Genomic DNA, 25,327 nt, shown 5'->3' with positions numbered 1-25,327 from the left:
ATGTTTCAGTTCAAAATATGTTGAATTGTAAAAAAATTTGAACATATTTTGTGACACCCTGTATTCCGAGATTACCAAACAGCTGTGATTTTTTTTCTTCCAAAGTCAGTAGGCTCCCCCTAACATCTAACCAAATCAATGTTGTTTACTTTCAGTTTATAACTGCAAGTTAGTAATAAGCAATGCATTAAGTGACCCATTTTTTATTTTGATTTTTTTTATTCCACCCTGTATAACTTCAAGGTCACCCTGTACAATGAGTTGAAATGTGTATATTTAAATTGCTTTTGTCTTCAGCTTTCCAAAAATGTATACTTTTGCTAGTTTAGGGTTGATAGTTGTGGAGATATTCTAATTTGAAACTTGATTGGTGTAAAAATTCATAATATTTGTGATGTAACGCTAAGGGTGGCGAGTTCAAAACACATGGCCTTATACTAATCTGTTTTTATGGAAATGCTTCAATATGGCTTTAAGTTTAGATGTTTTGTCCATGTATTGTAATTTAGCACTGATGCCAGTTTTAAGCTTTGCATTTCATTTAAATACCTTATCATTATCATAGAAAAGTCAGTCAGCCCAATTACAACCTATTATTATCAGTTAATTTCCCTCACCCCACACAACACAGTTCCTGGAACTGTGCATACAGGGAGTGTGTATTTCAAGTGGGTAATGATCTAACCTATTTCCATTATCTAACAAAATACTAGATTTTTATTATAATTTTTGAAGGAATTGTAAACATGCTCATCTGGATTTTCTTTGAAAGCTATGGTATTAATTTTGAGCTATTTCATATAGTAGTAGTCAACAAATGATGTGTGCATTTTACATTTGTAAGCTGATGTATGAATACATACATGTTCATTTTACCATTGGTCGGCAAGATACCATTTTACTATGGAAAGTGGATACCATCAATTGGTTACAATTGAAGAGTCCATAACACCTGCAAGTTTGCACATTGGACTAACCACAATCTTCAAAGTCAAGCAGATGTAACATCAAGATAGTTATCCTGTTAACTAATTCAGCAACTCAAAAGTACAAGGCTTCCAGAGGTGCAAATAGGTCCAATATCCCACCTGGCAGAACATCAATCATGGCTCCTACATGTACTCTTCCAAAGAATACCATCTGCAATCGGACGGAAATTTACAAGCAAGCTGAAGATCTAAACACTCTAACTACAAAGTATCTGCCATTCTGGAATATTCCTAACATTGGAGGAATGAAAGCATATACTGCTTTGCTTCGTCAACTGCCTGAAAAAGAAAGAAAAGGCAAGATGCCTCTGGAAGTCATCAGTGGTCCACAGGGGTTTGTGTGTGTGGAGGATCGAATGTAAGTTGTGGGTTAAGAATACAATATTTATAGATTGCAAGAAAACTCATCTTTGTAAGGATTGTTGGTTTTCCATGAAACTTGTGCTAAAATAGTTTTGAAAGACAAAATCTTATACTATAGTGTCATTTTATGGTCAACTGAAGTCAAACAATTAGGGCTGGGCAATAATTATGAGCAGTGTTCGAAATAAGCACTTATCCTCTTGTCCTCTTGTCCAAAAATCACTGGGGACAACCATATTGAGATATATATGTACTTATCCTCTGGACAACCACTATATTTTACCTCTTAAATATGACACATTTTGGGGACAACCAAAATGTTTTGAGGACAAGGAGAATTTATGCTTTAGTTGTCCTCGGGATAACCACCATATTTTCCTTACTTATATTGATCCAAATGAGTTAGAACTAAATATTAATGATCAACTGTGTTTTGAAGCACTGCTTTTGGAAATCAGAGGCGCTACTATAGCATACTCCTCAAAAAGAAAGAGAGAGATGGACAAGTCTGAAGAAGTACTTGACAAATTAATAGAAAACTTAAATACGTCATACGAGGAGGCATCATTGAAAAACAGCCCTAATGTTGAAATTTTAAAGAATGAGTTGGATAATGCTAAACATGAACTTGAGGATATTCGTAGTAGAAAGATTAAAGGATGTTTTATTTGAACAAAGGTCCGATGGATAGAGGAGGGAGAGAAACCCACCAAATATTTTGAAATTCCCTTATACAGGAAGGTGTGCGCCATCCTGCAGCTTTCCTGTGCTAGCCTTCTTTTGTTAAAATCCTGGGCAGGGTGTATCACTGATACATATAATCCATCCGTGTTATGACCGAGCTTTCCTGAGGCGCGCGCTTAGCGAGGGGAATCCTGCTTTCTTTCTGTGTGAAAACATGGTAGGGTATTTCAATATGAGCCCTTATTACTATTGGTACGTTTGTAGAGTATATCACATGTGGCAGACACTCTGACCTAGATAGCGTGTTTCTATTGAGCATCCGGAATTTTTCCATTGAAATTGTTAACCTGGTCTAATAGTGGAGAATGACGGCTAATGGGCAATTTCTATTGGGGACTGTTATCTGGAAAATGCAAGCAGCCGTGGCTCGATCGTCACACTTTGTGACTTTGCCGGAGAAAGCATATCTCAGGTCATTGCAAACTAGTCTTGTTGGTTGACGATCGATCGTATCTTGTTCACTTTTAATGGGAATTTTAACATGTTAATTCTACCTTCAAATGAATCTTGAAAATATATCCGTCCATGCTACACAGAAAATATTAGCCTAGCCTACAAATTACAAAACATGTTGTATTATTGAAGATGTATACCGTACCGGGCTTACTATCAGCCTACAAATGTACACACTCTACACCGCGCTGCAATCACTGAACATGCTGAAACCTTCTCGGGCCCTAAGGCCTTCAGTTGTCCATACGAAAAGAGGATTTTCAGCCATGATTTCTGATTTATACCTTAATTTAAGCCTCTTTTAACAATGTTGAAAATATTTTTTACTCTGTACGAAAGTTGGTACATCGTATTCGTCAGCTCAGCTCCAAACACACACAGCTGATGAAATGGTAAACAAAAGTTAATTTTACAAAACAGAACACGCGTTGCGATCACATGACCGTGTCAATTTCCATTCTGTCGGAACGATGTCAGTTAACAATTACATTGGCGTTATCCGGATCAATTCTCCGCCATTATCCTACCAAATGTAGGATAAATTCCCCAGAAAGCTCTCGCAGCTATTATCCGGAGAATTGCGGAGAAGGTCAGTTTCTATTGGGCACAGTTAATCTCTTAGCCGTTTTTTTTCCGGATAATGGCCCCAATAGAAACACGCTACTAGTGGCACTTCCCTGCTCTGACTGCCAAATTCTTTGTCTTAACCCCAAAATTAGGGGCCAAAATATAAAGTACAGTATGAACCACTTCCGGTTTGTTTTACGGGATCAAATCCAATATGGTGGCTGGTGCCCGCCTTTAGGATATTATCACAGTAAATACTACAAACTTACATAGATCTATTTGATAAGGCCAAACAAAATTAATACTTTGTCTCATGTCACTTCTGTCTTCAAAAATTCAATGCGGAATGAGGGTTTTTTTTTGTTTTTTTTTAAATTCTTTATCTCATGTCATGTCACTTCTGAGTTATAAAATTCAATGCAGCTCGTACTTTACAAGGGCTACTCGTCCAGGGCTAACCCCATCAAGGATATTGATCTTTAACAGTGCATCTTGCGTCCAAGTTCAGTCCACATGGTCCAGTAAATTCAGTGACTCAAGGGTTTTTTCCACCTAAAATTTCTTGCAAAATTGCCGCACATAGCTGACAATGGCTGATGACTTTTTTTAAAAGCTATTCACATGACATGGCATGTAACTTTTGCATTTCATCCCCTTTTTCATAGAAAATTGCAGGGCCCTTGAAATCTGAAGGTGTGTTCCTATTATTAGCCACTTGAGAAGTCAGTCAGCCCAATTACAGGCTATTATTAATCAGTTAATCTCCCACACCCCACACAGCACAGTTTCCTGGAACTGTGCATACAGGGAGCATAGACCCTAGAAATTAGGGTCTATGCAGGGAGTGTGAATTCAACCTTGGTTACCTGAAAGATCTAACAAAATACTAGATTTTTATTATAATTTAAAGGAATTATAAATCTACTCACCTGGATTTCTTTGAAAGCTATGGTATTGATTTTAAGTTATTTCATAGCATTACTAGTATCATCTAGTCACCAAACGATGTGTACATTTTGTAAGCTGCATATGAATACATGTTCATTTTACCATTGGTCGGCAAGATGCCTCTGGAAGTTGTCAGTGGTCCACAGGGTTTTGTGTGTGTGGAGGATAGAATGTAAGTTGTGGATTGCAATAAAACTCTTTTATTTTAAGGATTGTTGGATTTCCATGAAACTTGCACTGGTAAAAAATAAATAGTGTTGAAAGACGAAATTAGTGTCATTTTATGGTCATCTGGGGTCAAATAATTAGGGCTGTGCAATAATTATGAGCCCTAGGGGAGGGTAAAATGGGGGAAAGAATTTTTGACCATCCAAGAGGGGGGGTCAGGCAATTTTTGGCAATGCCGAGAGGGGAGGGGGCAAGCGATTTCTGGCATATATGTACATTCATGGGACGCCTTTTAAATAAAACATTCTGAAAAGCCTTCTAAGGAAAACAGTACGAAAATGCCTAAAGGGGCATTTTGTGATCCACAGCCTCATCCCCCACTTTTCCCAAAAAAGTTGAGATTTTTACACCACTGGATACCTCTGGCTACATAATGTTTATGTACCAAATATTTCTTGCAGATTAATTCGCTTAACAAAAATATCGCCAAATTCTGGTGCACCAGAACGAAATTACAACACATTGTCTATGGAGCAGTGTAATACACATAATCATGCACAACTCGCAAACGCAAAATCGGAATCAACTGAAATTTTGGAAATAAGCTTTTTTCGTAGATATCTACTGAAAAATGTCATAAAAAGAAGATGCTAGGATCACGAAATCCTCCTTTAAATGCGAATTTTCCTTATATACCAAAAAGCTAGGCTCCCTATAATGTATGATCTTATAATATGCAATTGGTTAATTTTTTTCAGACTTGATTTTTTGGCATATTTGTAACATTTACACATGACTCAACTTACACCTAAATGAGCCAAAGTTGTTGTGTTTGTAGGTCAACAGAGCAATTATGACATAATGTCATAATTATGACTAAAATCTGCCATAGAACTCCATGTTAAACTAGACTTGCTCAAGTCCTTTCGGACCTGATGTCTGTTTAAGTTTAGATGTTTTATCCATGTAAATAGCGATTGTGTTGGCCAGCACTGATGCCCAGTTTTAAGCTACTCACATGATGTGGCATGTAATTTATTGCATTTCATTCTCAATCATATTGGAAATTGCAGGGCCCTCTTGAAATCTAATGGTGTGTTCCTATTCAGTATCAAGGTTACATAATGTTACTATGTCAACGGGATCACACACTTGAGTAATGAACCATGATCGAAACAATCACCACACAAAGTATTTTACACTTGAAGGCATACCAAAATACATGTAGCGTGAGCCGGTAACTAAGAGAATTACGTAACCACAACGATGCTGAATTTGCCACTAGAGAAGCCAACCCAATTACAGGCTATTGTATATCAGTTTCAGTTACACCACATTTCGCCATAATATATTCTAAAAACGCTTGCTGTTAGAATAAGAAAAATTTTAATTGTAATTATTGCACAGGTCACGGCGACCCTGTGACCTTTCCGGAAAAAGCCGAGTGGCAGGTTTTTCAAATAAATATTTTCTGTGTAAAAACTGTACCATCAGATAGGTAATGGATAATATGAATATTAACTGTACATCTATCACAACAATTTTTGATAACAACTTGCGTCACAATTGATCTAGTATAGAAGGTAGAGAATTTATTTCAATCTTATATACGCCATTTTTTTGGAATTAAGTGAAAATTAATTCTGTAAAAACTGCATTTTTTAATGTAATTTTCACATTAGACCCGACAAAAGATTACCGTTTTGTTGTTATGATAATCTAATCTTTTGATTTTGTAAATAAAATTAGGGGTCTAATGTGGATTTAGGATGCAAACTGGAACAATCCAATGCCTTGTCAAAATCATTTGCTTCAAAATGGAGTTCGGATGCACTTCGTAATACAACTTCCGCCACTGCGGGAAACCACATGCACAGCAGAGCACATGGCCGATATCAAAATCAATTTTATGTATTGTGTATGTAGGCCTATTCATAGGACCCTCGTATTAATTGTCTCTATGCGCTTGAGAATTCAACAATATAAATAATGGTAGCTTTATTATAATACACATTAATGTTTTAAGCAGATAAAATTCCAAAATATGATGCAGTAATGAAGTTGCGATTTATTAATATTATAGGTATAAATTTTCACGATTACACTATCAAGTTCTTCGTGGTCGAGCGGTCTAAGGCGCTGGACGTATGGTATACGTGATACTAGACAAAGCGGTGAGCCGTGAGTTCGAACCCCGCCTCTGCCAAACTTTAAAAGAATTAAAATTAAAATTTTACTTTTTAAAAATTTCATATTGGGGAAATGTGACTGGGAGAATTTATGTATGGCGTGGAGTGGTGTGAGTTTCAGTGGGTTTTAATGTCTTACCAAATGGTAAGCTACTCAATGATTAGGCTATTACAGTTGAATTCCACACACCCCCTATGGAAGATATGACCTTAATCTCCCACACAGGGAGTGTGAATTTCAAATGGGTCACCAAAATGATGATAGATTATATTTTAGGCCTATATTATAGATTATAAGATTTTTATTATAATTTAAAGGAATTATAAATCTGCTTATATCTGGATTTTCTATATTTTCTATATTTGAAAGCTATGGTATTGATTTTGAGTTATTTCATAGTAGTAGCACTCTGTAGCATCTAGTCACCAAATGATGTGTGCATTTTACATTTGTAAGCTGTGTTGGTGTCTAGATATTTGAGGAAATAATCATATGAATACAAGTTCATTTTACCATTGGTCAGCAAGATACCATTTTACTATGGAAAGTGGATCATCGTATCAGCCACTAAACAATGAAGAGTCCATAACACCTGCAAGTTTGCACATTGGATTAACCACAGCAGTACTGTAACATCTTCAAAGATGCATCTTCTGTAATCTAAGGTCAAATGTCATTAGAAGTTATCCTGCTTACTCATTCAGCAACTCAAAAGTATGAGACTTCCAGAGGTGCACAGACACTAGGATCCACATCTATCAGGGGCACAGTTCTTTAACCCCAATATATTTGTACATTCATTGAATGAACTTTGAAAATTTGGCTACCAACTTGAGGTCAAATTTTGCACTATGAATGTTTAATTGAGGCTATTGAACTATGCCATTGGGATCCATAGTGAGAGATCTAATATCCCACCTGGAAGACCATGCGTCACAAGTCCTACTCTTCCAAAGAACACCATCTGCAGTCGAAGATCTACAAGCAAGCCGAAGATCGAAACAGTTTTACTAAAAAGTATCTGCCATCCTGGAATATTCCTAATATTGGAGGGATGAAAGCATATGGTTATACTGCTTTAGCAAATCAACCACCTGAAGACAAAAGTAAAGGCAAGATGCCTCTGGAAGTTGTCAGTGGTCCACAAGGTTTTGTGTGTGTGGAGGATCGAATGTAAGTTGTGGGTTAAGAATACAGTGTAGATTGCAATAAAACTCTTTTATTTGGATTGTTGGATTTCCATGATGGTCAAAACTTGGTCAAAAATGAATAGTGTTGATCTTTACAATGTCATTTTATGGTCTGAGCAGGTCAAATAATTGGGGCTGTGCAAATTATGAGCCTTGGGGGGTAAAATGGGTGGGGAAAGAATTTTGCAAGCCAATTTTTGGCACACATTCATGGGACGCCTTTTTATTAAATGCTCTAAAAAGCCTTAGGAAAACAGTACAAAAATGCCTGAATGACTGTTCAAGATTTGCAAATTGGGATCCAAAAAATTTGGCATTTGCAAGGGGGGGGGGCAAGGATATTTTGGTAGGCCAAGAGGAGGGGCAAGCAATTTTGGCAGGCCGAGGTGAGGGGTAAGCATTTTTTTGGCACGCCGTTTGGAAATTTTGACAATGAATGCCACCTGGAATACTCTGCACATGAGCAAGCAAGTTAGCATAATTGGTATTGGACAAATGGGTATTTAAAAATGTGGGTAAATAAACCATCCTTCAATCAGTCAGAAATGTTGATTGTGAGATATAGACAAACAAAGGAAATAATTTCTTCTCTTTCCTATTGTTTTGGAAACCCTTCAACTGGTCATATCTTTGGAACAATTTGTCCAATTTCAATGGAGTTTCCTGCAAAATGTAGCTTTGCAAATGCTTTATAAATCAAAGTAGAAACATGCCCGAATTCAGACTAATTTTGCTTGAGCACACCACATTCATACAGTAACAATTAGGCCTTTCTTAAAGCGCCAGCCGCCAGGTCCTAGCTTTCCGGACATTCCTATTTTATTACTCATTTTATTTGCATGATCATGTGTTTGCTGCCCTCAATTGAGACAGAAGCCTTTCTGGTTGTGTAGTTTCCTAGCTTTTAAAGTATACATGTAAATAAATATTCATCAATATTTATAATAAAATTATTGTACAGTTATTCAATATTCAATTTTTCTCTCTAGATACACCGGGTGTCTACACCGGGTGTATACAAAGATGACATACAACTAGTCTACTACAGCGAATGTGTCATATCCAGGTGTCTGGTGCATTGATTTCGCAAGATTGCAATGTAGTCTATTTATAATACTTTATGGACGGCTTTTATGACTCGATCTGTTATGAATAAATTGAATAAATTCCTCCATACTGGTATCATGGAGGTATACCTCCATGCTGGTATATTTTACATTGATCATGGAAGTATTAGATGTGCCACTCTTTGGATTCGTGTATCATAGGATATGTGGAACAGAATTATTAACGTATGGTTTTGTTTGAATATTAAAATCTTGTATGAGGTCTAAATTCAGTCCTGAAAAAATAGCAATCAAAAGTATTGATGGCTATTGATGATGGCTATTGATTGTTATGAAGCATGTTAAAATATGTATGGGGTGTTGCCACTTGCCAGATTTAACAATTAAACACCCAAATGGGCTACTTCAATAGCAGATTTTGGTTGTATTTGCCGGTGCACCAGGGGATTTGTTTGCTTAATTATTCACCTTGAAGATTGTGAAAATCTAACAAAATTTCAAAGAGCTGCATCACAACCATGATTTATACATTGTATTGTTCAAATGGATTACTCCATAATGCCTTTTGTTTTAAATATACATAGTTGGCTTGAAGTTGGGATTATATTTTAGTTATAGCTAATATTAGCTGTAGTTTCACTAACTTTGATTGGCAACACCAGTCTGATCCATCCGCTATGAGGAGCCCAACATTTGCCATATGGAGATATCTCCATGCTGAATTGAAATGCCGACCAGAAGTGTAGTCACACAGTTCACCTTCAGTGGATAATGTACAACTTGACATAATGGCAATTCAGAATTAATATTTGCATGATAACACTAAGCTGCCTTGATGCTTTATATTATGACAAAGGCTACATAATGGGGATGTAAGCCTGGATGAGCAGGAAATTATGCACCAGTGAGCTTTGATTTAGACATGCAAGAACAACTTCATTACAAGGATAATCTGGACGTCTATGTGCTGCATGTTCAAAGGGATAGAACTCAGACTACTACCAGTATGCTATACTTGGAATTAGTTTTTTATATAGTGAAAGCTTTGAAGTTCACATAATGCCAGAACATTATATGCCTGCAATGTACTTTTAGTACATGGTACCTGAATGCTGTATAATTGAGAGGAAGATCCTCATTGTTTGAAATGGAATGGCTTCTGATTACAAGTCTGATCTAGCCTTCTGTAGATACTCCATCTGTAGTTGAAAACTGAACATATCATTGTTGACCACCAAGTTTCGTTACCATTGGAAGAGTCCTTATGTTGCCGCTGACCACCTGCAAGTTTACAAACTGAAGACCATAAATCAGCTGCTGTATACATTTCTGTAATCTGAGGTCAAATGTCATATGAATGCTGAAGATCTTTATCCTGTTACTCACTCAGCAACTCAAAAGTTAGAGGTTTCTAGGAGTTCAAAAGATTATATCTGCAACCTCTTGGAATACTCTGTGAGGTACATCCGCATCAATTTGAGATCAACTGTCATTTTCTTGAAAAGCTGTATCCTGTCGTTTACCCAGCAACTCAAATGTATCAGGCTTCCAGGGGTGCAAAGACATCAAATATTGTCACCCTGTAAGAATCCTTGTGACCGACTCTTCAGACACAGCAGAGATCATGTAGCAAGCTGAAGATCTGAACATCATTACTTACTAAGCACCTCATATGTACCAGGCTTCCAGAGGTGCAAGGAGGTCCAATCTTGTCACCCTATAATAATCCTTGTGACCCACTCAAGCAGACACTGCAGAGATCAAAAATCAAGCTGAAGATCTGAACACCATTACTTATAAGCAGCTCATAAGTATCAGGCTAACAGGGGTGCAAGGAGATCCAATCTTCTCACCCTTGAGACTAACTCTTGTATTTTGAGATCAAGAAGCAAGCTGAAGATCTGAACACCACTACTTACTTAGGAACTCTTTAAGTATCAAGCTTCCAGGGGTACAAGGAGAACCAATCTGCCACTAATTGCAAACATAAATCCCCTGCAATCTTGAGATCTTATTGTGTTACTCACTCAGCAACTCCCAAAGGTTTCTTGTGGTGCAAGGATAACTTAACCTGCCATTCTGGAACACTCCTGGCGTTGGAGGGCTGAGAGCCTCGCTGCTTTACACCATCATCAACCACCTGCTGGACAACCCAAAGACAAGATGCCGCTGGAGGTCGTCGGTAGCACAGAGGGGTTTATATGTGTGGAGGATCGGATGTAAGTTGTGGGTTCAACCAGTTGATTCATTAAAAAAAAACCTGGGGGTACTCAAGTTTGGTTTGGGTATGGGTGTCAGGTCAGAATTTGAGCTACTAACTTACTAAGTACTCTTGTTGAAAGTAGACTATTGAACTGTGCCATTGGATATTTACCATTTTGGCTTAAATTCTGACCGTTATTATTAGAAACAAACAAAAGTGGTCCTGTTTAGACTTAGAAGTGAAATTTGTATGACATTAACAGTATTTGAAGCAAACTTTATGAATCTTTAGAATGATGTGTTCTTGAAGTGTATGTAGCTGGGAGGATAAACCAACAATCATATGAAAATTTTGACCTTTCGTATATATACATACACGTACTGCAAATTGTCTCGTTGTAACCCGTACGAATCGTGGGGAGCTGGAATGTCTAGCGTGTGCACTCTTGAAGCTGCAAAGGCCCTGTGTCGTTGTTAAGTGGTTTGTGGTATGATGTGGGCCGTAGTGATCAGCGACAAGTTACCTGTAAAGTGTGCTGAGGCTTGTGGATCAACATCTTAGTGTTGTGCCTATGCGTAGCACACTATAAATCACTGCGCTTTTTTAATCTAGCAAATTGGTTCAAGGTAGCTTAATTGGTTCAAAGTAAATTTCATCTGGAATGGCACTATGCATGAGTTTACAGAATTGGCTGGAGCTAATAATACTGGCAGGAAAAAGTACCAAAGGTGTACACATTTTACCCAAGTATTTTTTGATTAAACGTATACACTATGGACCACAATAGCCTCATTCCAATGACATAGTTCAATAACCTCTATTAAACAATCATAGTGCAAAATTTGATCTCAAGTTACAGAGTATGAGTTTTTGTACCCAAATTTTCAAAGGTCATTCAATGAATGTACAAATGTATTGGGGTCAAAGAACTTTGTCCTGATAGATGAGCATGTTGTGGATCCTAGTGATATACATGTACAATGTACAATCCTTTATTCTTGTTTTCAATTTCAAAAGGTACATTGTTGAAACCACCCCCAAGTTCAACATGTTCAGCTAACTGGAACTTATGACCTATTTGAGCATTTACTGCTAGACTATTAAAATTTTTGCTTTTGTGTGTAGGATTTATTGCGCATTTGTACATTGTATGCAAGTGGTAGTGTATGCTAGACTATAGCCTGGACTCTCTTACGCATTCAGTCACAGTGTTGGTGTCTTTATCAAAAGTTAGTTGTATTGTCAACGTTTTATGGTTTTAAAAGTAGTACAGTGCAAAACAAACTTGTTCTGTGTTGACAACGAAATCCATGCAGCTTTGTGTTAGATAGTGGAACTGAAAGAACTTGTTGGCACATAAAATCAAAATGAACTATTAACTGGAATGTGATGTGATGTGAATTACTTTAATACACTACATGGATGAGCCTATACTAGTGAATATACAGTACGCTTCAGGCTGGTTAGTAATCTTATACTTGATTATGCAGAATTTATGTAAATTTATGCCAAAATCAACAGTGTGAATTTTTGGGCATTGGCCATAATCACTATCAGCATCATTAAGTTTGTAATATCAACCACCTGGATATGGAATTCATAAAAGTACATGTGCATACATGTATGCCTTCATGTAGATGTAGGCCTTCTAAGTTATAAAAGTTTGGTTGTGATGACACACTGAACAATGAGGTAGAACCAAAGAGCACTGACGTCAGTCATGTTTATGTACAGCTCATGGAGAACAAAGTAGAGTACCTCCGGATTATTTCGCTATGCACCTGTTAAATTAAAGATTCAAATTGTGTGGTTGTTTGTATTCTGCAGTGCGCTGTGCCAGAAACGATGTGCCTGAAAGCCTGACAGGAACCGATGTGTGCCTGATATAAATGAGCAAGCTACTTAAATGTAAATTGCTACCAGTCAGGCATGCACACACCCACTACCCACCATGTACATCATGTAAACACCAGCAAACTAAAAAGTGAAAAACGTGAAAAATTTTTTTACTATCTAACCGTGGGCACACCTTTTCGAGTTTTTTCATGTTACAGTCGACGCAGAATTTATAAAATTTTACTATCCAAGTGCAGACTCACCCTATACCCGGCATATGTAGATCTATCTAGGAACTGTGGATATCCACAGTTCATGTGCATCTACTGTTGTCATGAGTTTGTTCTTGTTTGCTGTGTTTACAAACACCAACACACATCCACCCAGCCCCCAAAGACACACCCCACATACATGTACACACAAACAAGCATCCCAAGGTAAAGATTAAAGAAGAATATTGCCTAAAATAATCTTTATTTTTTTAATTTTTATTGCAGGGACATGGAGCTGGTCCCAGGCACTGTGACACTCACCAAAGACAGCCAAAACCTGATCGGCATCAGCATAGGTGGCGGCGCTCCACTATGTCCCTGTCTCTACATTGTGCAGGTATTTGACAACACGCCAGCAGCCAAAGAAGGCGTCCTCGCCGCTGGTGATGAAATTGTCGGTGTGGGAGGCAAGTCAGTTAAAGGAAGAACCAAAGTGGAGGTTGCTAGGATGATTCAATCCATACAGGTTTGTTTGTTTGTTTGTTTGTTTGTTTTTAACAGTTGCTTTGTGCAGAGACACGATTGATTGGGTCCAGGTTGGGCAAGGCATGGGCAAAATGCTCATCAAGCGAGGCTCAGTAAAGAAGCCCATATATTAAAGCCATAATGTGTGATTTGGTCCACAGCGACACCCTCAATTTTTGTTGAATTTTTACTTTTTGCATGATTGTAATGCCCAATGGACTGGTGTACTAACATACCATGTAAGCCTGAAGTGCTTTAATTACAGTCAAATTTAAGTTTTTATATTGAAATCGGAGATCTCCGGTTTTATTCAGAGTTCACTGATCGAGTGGTGGCTCAACACATCGGGTGCATGTCTATTGAATCAGTAACATATTTACTGTGTGCATATCACTATTCCTCTTACGTCTTGACATGTAAACTGTGTGTATATCGCTATTTGTCTTACGTCTTGTTTGTTCATCTAGATGTGTGAAGCTATGCCAAATTGCCAATATTCATGATAATAATACAATCTGTAGGCTAATACATGCATTGTATGCATATTTAAAGGCATGACCATGTGTGTGAGAACACTAAAGTAGTCATTTCTTTGTGTGTTCAAACTTTTGTATTTTGTCCAGTGGGTTCAAAGTGTACCTGTTTTTTAATCTTTCTATAAGCTCACAGAAATAGAGGAGAATCCGAATACTACCCTGTATATAGGTGCTGTCAGCTAAATAAGGGGTGATCAGGTCCTTGCCGACAGTACAGTCCTGTACGTAGAAGCGCAGTCACAATCAGTGCCTCAAGTGTCGCTCACAAGTTGTGATTATAAGTAGATTCGGGCAAAACACAAATACCCACAAATGTTCCTCCATACCTGAATAAAGATGGTGGCAAGTCCTGACTCTCCTCCTCTGCATCTGTGATAAAACTTTAAAGGTCAATTTACCAAGTGCATTATCTCATTCCTTTCAGAGTAAGGTGACCATCAGCTATAATAAGCTACAAGCAGATGTGCAGCAGGGTAAATCCTTGGACATCCTCCTCAAGAAAGTCAAACATCACATGGTAGAGAAGATGAGCTCGTCTACGGCTGATGCTCTGGGTCTCAGCAGAGCTATTTTGTGCAATGGTAAGTATAATATTGGGCCATTCCGGTTGAAATCCATACACCCCCTACGGAAGACATGACCTTAATCTTACACACAAGGAATATGAATTTCATATGAGGTTACCTATATAGGTGATTCCATTTGAAGTCTACACCCCCTATGTGGGGTATTAAAGTTGGGTCGTCCATAGGTGGGTATATGGCCTTCAATTGGAATAGCCCATTAAGTTTATTTACGTAGAGCGTGGTGCTGTGGTTGGGATAGTCTTCTCCGCCACAGGTTCGATTCTGTTCGTTCCACACAAGCTGTCTCTAGTATAGAGTGTATGCAAAAAACCAACCGGAACGGTATAACAAGTGAAATGGCAGCCATGCTGGAGGACAGTTCTAAGATAACTTAAGATGACAGAGGGACAGGTCTCTTGATCGATTATACAACCATTCATACCTATCACACGTTTTATTGTATTATCATGCAAATTTTCTCATGGTACCTTATGAAGGACAGAATTTTATTTAAATGAGGATGACTCTGTTATGAGTGATGTCGTAGGAGAGTGTGATTTATTATTTCCGTCAAAATAATATAAACCCCTAAAACTGAGGATTGCCAATTTTATTGGTAACATCTCTAGATTATCAATTCAGACTTTCACTCTCCACATGGTATTGGGGAAATGAAACATGACAGTTCTCCTTCATTCAGAGGGGCTGTTCAGCCATCGGTGTTCTGTACAAAGAGTACATGGTCATCACAATCAGTTATGAGAAGGGTGGGTGCTAAACACTGGTTGTCTCATGTGTCATTCTGGTTGAATTTCTTTAATTTAGTCCTCTATAGATGTTTTTGAGATATTGTCAAGAACAGTATTCAAATTCTATTGTTTTCAGCCATTGATAAATTGCTCAGGGGACACTTGATGTCAGAAAATGATGTAAAGAACTTCTAATTGAAAATTACCAACATGTGAGTCATTCCACTTGATCATGTCACTTATATGAGGCATACGGGGATGTGCTGAGCTCCAGTGGGTAGTTTTATTCATGTGAAAGACTTAGCTATTGGTCTCTATTTGCGGCAAAAATTTACTGTTAGAAATGTGTTTGGGCTAGGCTAGTTTAGCAGCTGAGAGCCGCACATCCATGTTGAAAAAAATCAATACATAACTAGTGCCGTCATTGAAATGTTTTTTTCTTGTCGACATGTTGAAAAATTTATCAACATGTCGACAACATGTCAACATAAAAGTACGCCCATGACTTATAATCACAATCTCTACAGAAAAATATACAACACATCACACTCAGGGCCGTTCCGACCATTAGGTAATGTAAGGCGGTCGCCTAAGGCGACAAACGCAGAGGGGCGCAAAAAAGGGCGAAAAAAAAAAAAAAAACGGGAATGGAGAAAGAAAAGGGAAGAAAAAATGAGGGCGGATAAAAAGAAAAAATGGGAGGAAAAATAAAAAGGGTGTGAAAAGACATTTTTGATAAGCTTTGGTGGGGCGGCAGGGAGAGGCTTTGCCTAGGGCGGCAAAATCCCTAGGAACGGCCCTGAATTCACACTTAGAATCATTTTGCGAGTATTTCTTAATGATTTTACCACTATTTCTTACCACGTGTCATAAACAATGTTGTAATGCAAATTTGATGTCGACATCTGCAACTTTTTCTGATGACAGCACTATCCATAACATACATCAACCTGTTTTATGTCTTGTGTTACAGATGTGTTAATTAAGAGAATGGATGAGTTACAGAGGACATCTGACATGTACAAAGGATTGATGGAACAAGCCAAGAGGTTACTCAAATCATTCTATGATCTATCACAGACACATAAAGGTATGGTCAAACTTGTTTTCAAATTCACAAGCTGAGGCTTAAGTTTGTTTAGCTTATAATTGGTCGAAAATTATGTGGTTTTTGTTACTACGTGCATCAATAAAGTCCCAACTAACTTACCCTTGTGTAAATTCACATATTGTTGTTGGGCATGAAAAACCTATGTGCTTGTGGCCCCTGAACATGTTTAAAACAAAACTGCCAACCAGGGTCTTAGCTAGAAATTGAGGGTTGCCCATCATTTGAATAAAATTGCCTGTCAAAATTTGACCTTTAAAACATTTACCAGACATCTATAGCCCATTGGGGGTTCAAAGAGTTCTACAAACCTGGTCTACTAAAAAGGTCAATTAGCTTCTCAAAATATACAATTTATGATATAGCAGCTGTCAAAGGCATTAATTTTGCCCGTCCCAGGAGCAAACTGGCCGTCTAAAATGACGGCCAGACGGGTGGCTAGCTAAGACCCTGCTGCCAACATGTTACATAGGAGGTTTTGCTTTAAACATGTTCAGGGGCCAAGGACACATACAAGGTTTTTCCTGCCCAATGACGATATTAAGTGCATGCCAGCCATGCATTATATGCAACACGCGACTAGGATAAGTGCTGCACCCAATTGGGTGCATGCCATTCTATATCAATATACAATGTTATGAGTCTAGCCAATTACCGTACTGATGCGAGTATAGTCCCACCTTCGAGTAAAGTCCCACCCCCAAATTTTCGAAAAATTTCAGAAATTAAAAAAAAAAAAAAAAATTTTTATTTTTTTTATTTTTTTTTTTTTTATATAATAAAAAAAACAAAAAAAAAAAAAAAAAAAAAAAAAAAAAAAAAAAAAAAAAAAAAAAAAAAAAAAAAAAAAAATTCAAGATGTTTTGTATTTTTAATATGAAAATTGATATTTTATATTCATGTCATACTCTATTAATGATTTCAAAATGCATTCAAATTCAATGCATTTTGAAATCATTAATAGAGTATGACATGAATACAAATTATCAACAGGGGTGTTTTTTTGTTTTTTTTAAATTCAGTATAGTCCCACCCCCAATTTTGAAAAATGTTCACCCAAAAACGGGGTGGGACTATACTCGCGTCAGTACGGTATTAAGCCGGACAAACTTTAAAAAGTATAAATTATTCTATTGTTGTAACCCAACCTACCACAACTTTTGTGAGGAAAAACAATATTTAGGATCAGTAAAATTACCCACATTTTCCCATTTTGGGTGCATTTTGAAAACTTATTGGAAAAAGCACCCAAAATCATACAATTTGGGTGTTTTTTGAAAATATACGATGTTATGAGTCTCATTTTTTTCGCCAATTATAAGTTGAACAAACTTTAAGAAGAATAAATAATTCTATTGTTGTAACCCATCCTACCTCAACTTTTGTGAGGAAAAACAATATGATCGGCAAGATTACCCACATTTTCCAATTTTGGGTCCATTTTGAAAACTTATTGGAAAAAGCACCTAAAATTATACAATTTGGGTGTTTTTTGAAGAAAAAAAATCTCCTGACTTGCCTACCCTACTTTTTCTCAGCCTGTTGTGCAATGTAACATTGTTTTAGGTCTGAGCCGGAAATTACTTATTTTCCTTGGCATTTTCATCCCTGGCTGAAATAGTAACATCAAACACTTTTCAGCTGCTGGTTCTAATTAGGAGATAGATTAAGAAATCACTATCTTAATCTTAGTCTTAAACCCATACTTGCCACATACCTAGGTCTAATGTTTCTGACTGCAGAGATGCAGCTAGTGTATAAAATGTATGTTAAAGTCACAATAAATTAAAAGTGCTCCCAGTTCATTCTCATTATCTCAGTGGTTAAATCATAGTAAATTGATAATTCATTTTTGCTGACCCACAACAAGCCTGTTCTTAAAATAGTGGACCTTGGAAGCAAAATGCCTTTGACAAAAATAGATCAAGTACCGTACTATTAACACTCAACAGCAAATCAAACTCATGCCTTGCATCTTGAACTTCAAACAGCGGCACAAAATAATCACATTCATCTTTTTTGTGTTTCATGTTAAGGTTTTGGTGACATATTTTCTGTGATTGGTGCTAGAGAACCACAACCCAGTGCCAGCGAAGCTTTCACCAAATTTGGCGAAGCTCATCGGAACATGGAGAAGCACGCCATCAGGCTACTGAAGACTTGTAAACCTGTAAGTTCCTATTCAATACTAGGGTGATGATGATGATAACCAAGGCATAATTTAGCGTAGAAATTTTTAATAACAAAAAATTAACACACATTTCAGAATTTATGTAGCAACTGTGTCATTTTGTGTGGAAAATATTGCAAAATTGTGGAACACTTTGCCTGAAATGTTGAGCATCTTGTTGTGTGATATCACCTGTATTATGCCTTGATGAGGCCAAAAAAAACCAAGTTTGTTCCCTGTAGCACACACATTATGTTTTTGACGGCTTATTTTGCGCATTAAATTTTATTTTTCAATTTTCAAAAAAGAAAAAACAAACAAAAAAAACCCGGAAAATCGCAATAAATAATGTAAAACACTACTGGAGTAAACATTTACACATTACACAACAAGCGAGCGTAGTGCAAAACTACTGGAGAAAACATCACACATTTTTTTAAATTCTTTTTTAATGTTGAAAGGGGATCATAAATATTTTTGAATATTATTTTTGTGTGTGTGTGTCGGAGAGACCCACCGTAAATTCCCGTTCCAATTTGCAGCCAAAAAGGTATTTTTGTCATTTTAAGACATGGAATTAAAAAAACCAAAAAAACACACATTTCGCATTGGACTTTTTTGACCTGCTACAGGAAACAAACATTTTTTTTTGGCCTGATAAAATACTTTTTAAAATTGCCAGCTTTGTGTTTTGGTTGCATCAGAACATGTGACACCTTATTTGATAAGGAATCAAGTTGAAAAAACTGAACTGACAATTGTGTTTTATCTTTTTTCAGATGTTGGCAGATCTTGGTACATTCCTAACCAAAGCTATTCCAGATACAAGGTTAACCATCAAAAGATATGCAGATGCTAAGTTTGAATATCTGGTAAGTCTCATTACATAACACTCCCAGAATGGTTGGGTTGAATTCAGTCAGTCGGCATGACGTCACTAGCCATGGATCACTTCATCGCATTGGTTGTTTTTGCTGGGGTCAGCTGTTCCATCTCACACCCTCTGAAGGGGACACAAGTTACCATTGCACTCAATGGAGGAAATCGCAAAAACATGCCATAATATAAATACTAAATGGGGATACAAATTCAAAATGTTTGATGAATAAACTCTGAATAATTTCCATAGAAGAGGCAAATTAGTGTTTTCTATGCAGAGAAAATTTAATGCTATTTTCTGAAATAATCACTGGAGCTGCAAGGGAATCGACATGTAATATCGTATTATGTGATGGAGCACATCAAAAGGGGGACTTTGCAGGTGAAGTCAATTTTGGGTTCAGTATTTTTGCTTTGGAATCATTTTTGAAAGCTTTAAAATAACACATCATGTGACACAATCTGGTCCATGGGGGCCAAAGGAGGCGTTTTTTAAAATTGAGTTACTGTAATTTTTACATTACACATAGAATAGGCTATCATTTACACCAAAGGTCTAGCATACTTGGGTTCTAAAGTTATGAAGTTATTTGATGTCTATTTTTTTTTATTTGAATGTCTTCTTTTCAAGCTTACAACTCATGAAAAGTAATCAAGTAGTGGCTGTGTAGATTTGAAAAATAATAAAGAATATAGTCCAAGCAAACTATTTGGTGTCAAACCACATAATTTAATTGCAAGCAAACATTACACAAATTTTCAGTCATAGACCTTTGTCATGTGTGAAGCGATAACCTTTTGCCTGCCGGAAAACAAAGTAATGCTGGTTTCATAGTGGTATGCTACTTTTGTGAATGCTTCTAGCAGTGCTTCTAGCAGTGCTCTGACATAAAGATGTCATCAGAGCAACAAAAATTGGCATGACACTTTGAAACCAGCGTAAGACAATGAGTTATGTGACATTTGTGATGTTCTTTGTACCTTTATCTAGTCATACTGCCTTAAGGTAAAGGAGATGGATGATGAAGAGTATGCTTATGCTACTTTAGGAGAGCCACTATACAGAGTGGAGACTGGCAACTATGAATACAGGTAAGGCCGAAATAATGATGAATTGGCATTAAAGAGAGATAAAATTTGGCAGATTTTTTAACACCTTTTCAAATAAAAAGTACCCAGATTGTGTGATTTAAAGTGGAATCTCCCATTATTTTTCAAAATACACACATTAATCAGTTGGCTGCTTAATTTCCCTGCCTTGAATATCCCCTCAAAAAAATCAAACATAAGGTAGGTCAGGTGGATACCCACTGCGCCAACATTCACAACTCAAATATCGGACCTGCCTGTCTAACACACGGTAGAGGATAGTTAAAACAAAAATTCCTATCGTTTATTCTCTAAATGTTTGTGTCAGTATCAAATATTTTCCTTGTTCCATGAAAAACAGTAATTTGAATACCTCAGATTTATCCACTCCCAACTACAGTGTATAAATTTCACGAATATAATAATTTTGTACTTGATTTTCAAGATTAGAACTAAACATTTCCTTATTTTTGTTTTTCCCAAACAGATTAATTTTGAGATGTAGACAAGAGGCCAGAGCAAGATTTGCTAAGCTGAGATCAGACGTCATGGTCAAGCTTGAATTATTGGACCAAAAACACGGTAAGCAGAGACACTAAAAGCTACGGCTGAAGCGTGGGGTATAACAGGCAAACAATTTCAGGTTCAACAGAATTTAGATAATATCAAAAAATAGTCTTTGAATCTTGGAAATGTGTGTGAAACACATTCAAATGAAATTGATATGTAGTCCTCCAAAATTGTTTGAATTGGGTTTATTGATTTTGTGTGCTCTCTGCAGTCCCCATAGTAGATGAGAGACTGGATCAAGTACCCTCACCCATTGTCAGAAAAAAATGGTAGAAAAGCTACCATCTCGGTACATTAATCAAGTGTGCAATCAAAAGTTCTATCATGGATGTGCTTTGTGTACATACCTCCTCCCCAGATAATATGTTTTCCTGTCCACATTGTCTCATCTGATAGGTCAATATGTGATTGTTCAAGTATCTATGAACTTGAGATTATAAATATCTACTGGACTTGAAGTTTTATGAGTGGCAATATTTCACATCCTATCTCAGATGCATCATCAGGCGAACTGATGTTAATGTGGCAAAAGCTAATAATATAGAAGATAATCTTCATAATCATATTGATCAAGTGAAACTTTGTTTGCCAATTTTGGATCTGGTGTAAAAGAGCTATGTAGTCTGTTATGGCCTTGTATCTAACTGTCATGTATTCCCTATTTCCAGTTTATATTCTCTCAAACAATTGTTTTTCAATTCTAAAATTTTTCTTTTTTTCCTACCCACAGTACAAGACATAGTATTCCAACTGCAGAGATTAGTCTCCGCCATGACCACCTACCTGTCAGACTGCCATCAGCAGATGAAAGAAACAGACGTATTCCCTATAGAAGTAGATCTCTTACGCACCACCATGGACTACAACCGCAGTCAATTCAACGACGGCGTGGAAGATGAGGACGAGGTAGAGACTGGTACAGCAGTGGAGCCTGCGGAAGATACTATCGTTGATACTTCGTAAGAATTGTTGCTGGTACGATACAATGTAGGATACTTCATCTGTTACTGTACTTTTTTTTATAAACTTGGTGTTGTTTTAGACACATTGGTTACAGTCAGTCCCAGAACTTGTAGTGGTTATATTTCATTGTTGGGAAGGAAAAACCTCCATTGGCCCATGAACATGTTTAAAGCAAAACCTCCCATGTAACCTGTTGGCAAATTTGTTTTAAACATGTTCAGGGGCCATAAGCACATAGGAGATTTTTCCTACCCAATGAGGAATAAGCTGTGACAAAATTGTAATAATGATGTTGACCCTAACAAATGTCGTATATATGCTGCTTTTGAGCCAGATCTCTAATTCCAGTTGAAATCCACACACCCTCTATGGAATACATAACATTGAGAGTCAATTTCATCCTCCTCAAGTTTTGGAAACAGAAGTCAAGACCTTTGACCAAGGGTACAATACAACATCACTGCTGGAGTTCAGACCAACAACCTTGGGTCTCAAAACCAAAGTCCAATGTTGCATCTGATGGCTAATGTGTAACTTTGGGTACTTTAGGATATCGCATGATGTTGCCTAATTGGACCTCCTTCATCATGACCCGAGGCATTCTTCACCGTCAATGTCAGAACTTCAAAGTTTTAGGGGCCTGGGCTTTTGATCCTAGCAGGATCACTCTGCCTTTGATAAAGATCCTGCTAGGATTGAAAGCTCAGGCCCCTAAAACTTTAATTTTACTTAACAGGCTATTTTTGTGGATAAGCAGTTTACAACAGCTCACTTTTTAACTTTAAATGTCAGAACTTATTTCAAAATTAAGGACCCTTCAATGTGATATGCTCTGGGAGCTTTTGAAAGGAAATATCATGAATATATTACTATACTATAATGCTCCAGGAGCACTACATATGAAAGACAACTCATATATCCATCTTAATTTTGTCATGGCTAGTAGTAACCAATAAATGTAACCCCTACAAGTGCTGTGAGAGACCGCTTAATTGTTTGCATATTTTTTGTCAATCTCTTGCTTACTGACATCACTATGGACCACAATGGCCTCATCCCAATGGCATAGTTCAATAACCTCAATTAAACAACCATAGTGCAAAATATGACCTCCAGTTACAGAGTGAGTTTTTGTACCCAAATTTTCAAAGGTCATTCAATGAATATGCAAATGTATTGGGATTAAAGAACTATGCCCTGATAGATGAACATGTTGTGGATCCTAGTGCATGCAGTCCTCATAATTCAAGGAAGCCACCAAGGCCATGGCCTCTATTGCACTTAGACTTGGCCTTGCTTGGTGGCATTCAATTTCAAAGTATTCTGTGCTATATAGCAACCTTCGTACCATACATTTGCTCATGGATTGAATAAGAGGCCTTCGAAAAATGAATTTTGAGACCTGCTGTCATGCTATACAAAACTACCAGCAGTGTGATTGTTAATTAGCTATATGTTTCCAATCATTGTGATTCAGTTATTTCATGTCAGTAAGTTGGGTTTGGAAAGGCTAATGATACAACGGTAATTAATAGTATATTAATTATTCATTAGACAGAATTTCTCTGAACTATACCTTGTGTCTTTAGATGATGCCAAAGGCCAAAATCCAGGAATACATAGGGCCTGTGGAAGATTTAGCTGAAATCTTCCACACAGGGAGTATGAGTTTTGATTAGAAGAAACAAATTGGGTAACTTCCATTTGAAATACTCACTCCAGTTGTGAAAGATATATTAAAGCCATAATACAGAGGGAGTAAGGGTTTCAAAATGATTAACCCTGACCTATTACTTTTGAAAAAACACACTCCCCTTGTGGAAGATATTTCCAAAATCTTCCCCAGGGGTAGTGTGGATGTCAACTGGAATAGCCCAATGATGCCAAAGTTGTTTTTGAACATATACTGTTCAAATCCTTATCATCTTTATTATTTAAATTTCAAGTGTAACATGGTGTTCTTATGTCTCATATTGATGGCATTGACATCAAATTCTAGCTGATTCAAAGCTCTTTGATACAAAAATCTGAACACTAACTTGAGTCGCATGTATAACTCTCTCATTTTGGAAAGGCCAGGTATCCTGGGAAATGAAGGACCTCCAGAAATGATATCTTACACTTCCCACAATGCATTTCTTCCATTTCAGTTTTCTGTACTGATTTGCTATCAAGTGCCAGATGGGTCGATATTGATAAAAAGTACCTCAATGAACAGAACGCCTCCAGATCTTGCAAAATAGGTTTATTTCAGGACTATCAACCCATGTTTAGCGAGTCTATTCTCAAAATGAAAACAAAGGGAACCTGTGCAAAGTAGTAAGAGTGTCCTTTGCTATAATGAGGTGATGCATCATGTTGCAAAGGATTCTGGGAAGGGTAAGATATCATCTCAGGAAGAACCCCAAACAAATGAGATGATGGTCTCATGCTATATGAGTATTCAGTATCCAATGTGAAAACATGTGTCCTACAAAAACATTTTATTTCTAAGTTTAATGTATAGTTAATCTTACTCATATGTAGAAAATTCATTATGCTGTCTTTAAATAGATGCTTATTTTGTGCAATTGGGTGTATTTCAGGGTTTCGGTAACTGTTTTAAGTATTTGATTTTACTAGTTGTCTTTATTCTATATAGAGTCCAAGGACCAGATTCTTGTAATATTTCTCTTGGAGGGCATGGTATGGCTGGGTATTAACCTCAACATACTGTGATATTGTTACCGTTGTGTGGAAAATACTGTACACCGGCAAGTAACCAAGGCCACCTGGCAGATGCCAATACATCATAAGTTTAACACGTATCTGTTGATATATATTTATGAGTATTTATAAGCATTTAATACCTCCAGGGCCAGTGTAGCAAGGGTGTAGCCAATCGCATCCCCAGGTGGTTGCAGCTGCAGCCCTTAAGCAGTGGCGGCACGGGGGGCATGGGGAAATGCTCCCAGTCAGAACTCCCCCTGTAAAACCCCCAAATTACAAAAATTTCCATTTTTGTGGCAATTTTAAGCAAAAATTAGTTGATTTCCCCACCTGAAAAAATCTGATGCCGCCACTGATTTTAAGTTTTCCAATATGGCAAAGCAGTATAGGGTAGTTGATACAGCCATTTATAGTATGGTCGTTGGACATTTTGACCCGGAAAAAATTGGTACAAAGCTGATTTTTGCACCAGACAAGCAGAATACATCATAAAACATCATATCCAAAATCCGAAAAAATCCTCCTTGGGGAAT

At 37.2% G+C, this 25,327-nt stretch overlaps 1 protein-coding gene across 4 annotated transcripts in view; it reads left to right on the top strand.

The window, feature by feature from the left end:
• The window catches only part of LOC140164672 (PRKCA-binding protein-like), a 36,850-nt gene extending 11,793 nt beyond the window's left edge, over positions 1-25,057 (top strand). Inside the window, exons 1-9 of one of the 4 annotated variants that reach the window (XM_072188018.1) lie at positions 7,350-7,595; positions 13,216-13,456; positions 14,416-14,572; positions 16,280-16,396; positions 18,451-18,584; positions 19,364-19,456; positions 20,455-20,555; positions 21,040-21,134; positions 21,853-25,057. In XM_072188018.1, coding sequence (XP_072044119.1) covers positions 7,351-7,595; positions 13,216-13,456; positions 14,416-14,572; positions 16,280-16,396; positions 18,451-18,584; positions 19,364-19,456; positions 20,455-20,555; positions 21,040-21,134; positions 21,853-22,085 — 1,416 coding nt within the window. In that variant the 5' untranslated portion in view covers position 7,350 and the 3' untranslated portion in view covers positions 22,086-25,057. Of the gene's footprint in view, positions 1-7,349; positions 7,596-10,745; positions 10,899-12,068; positions 12,345-13,215; positions 13,457-14,415; positions 14,573-16,279; positions 16,397-18,450; positions 18,585-19,363; positions 19,457-20,454; positions 20,556-21,039; positions 21,135-21,852 lie in introns of those variants that run through there. The other 3 variants (XM_072188019.1, XM_072188020.1, XM_072188021.1) reach the window with 3 other exon arrangements.
• The last annotated feature ends 270 nt before the right edge of the window (positions 25,058-25,327 follow it).

The sequence above is a fragment of the Amphiura filiformis genome, chromosome 11 (genome assembly GCF_039555335.1).
Source record: "Amphiura filiformis chromosome 11, Afil_fr2py, whole genome shotgun sequence".
Lineage (NCBI taxonomy): Eukaryota > Metazoa > Echinodermata > Ophiuroidea > Amphilepidida > Amphiuridae > Amphiura > Amphiura filiformis.
This window is presented reverse-complemented; position numbering and strand designations above follow the sequence as displayed.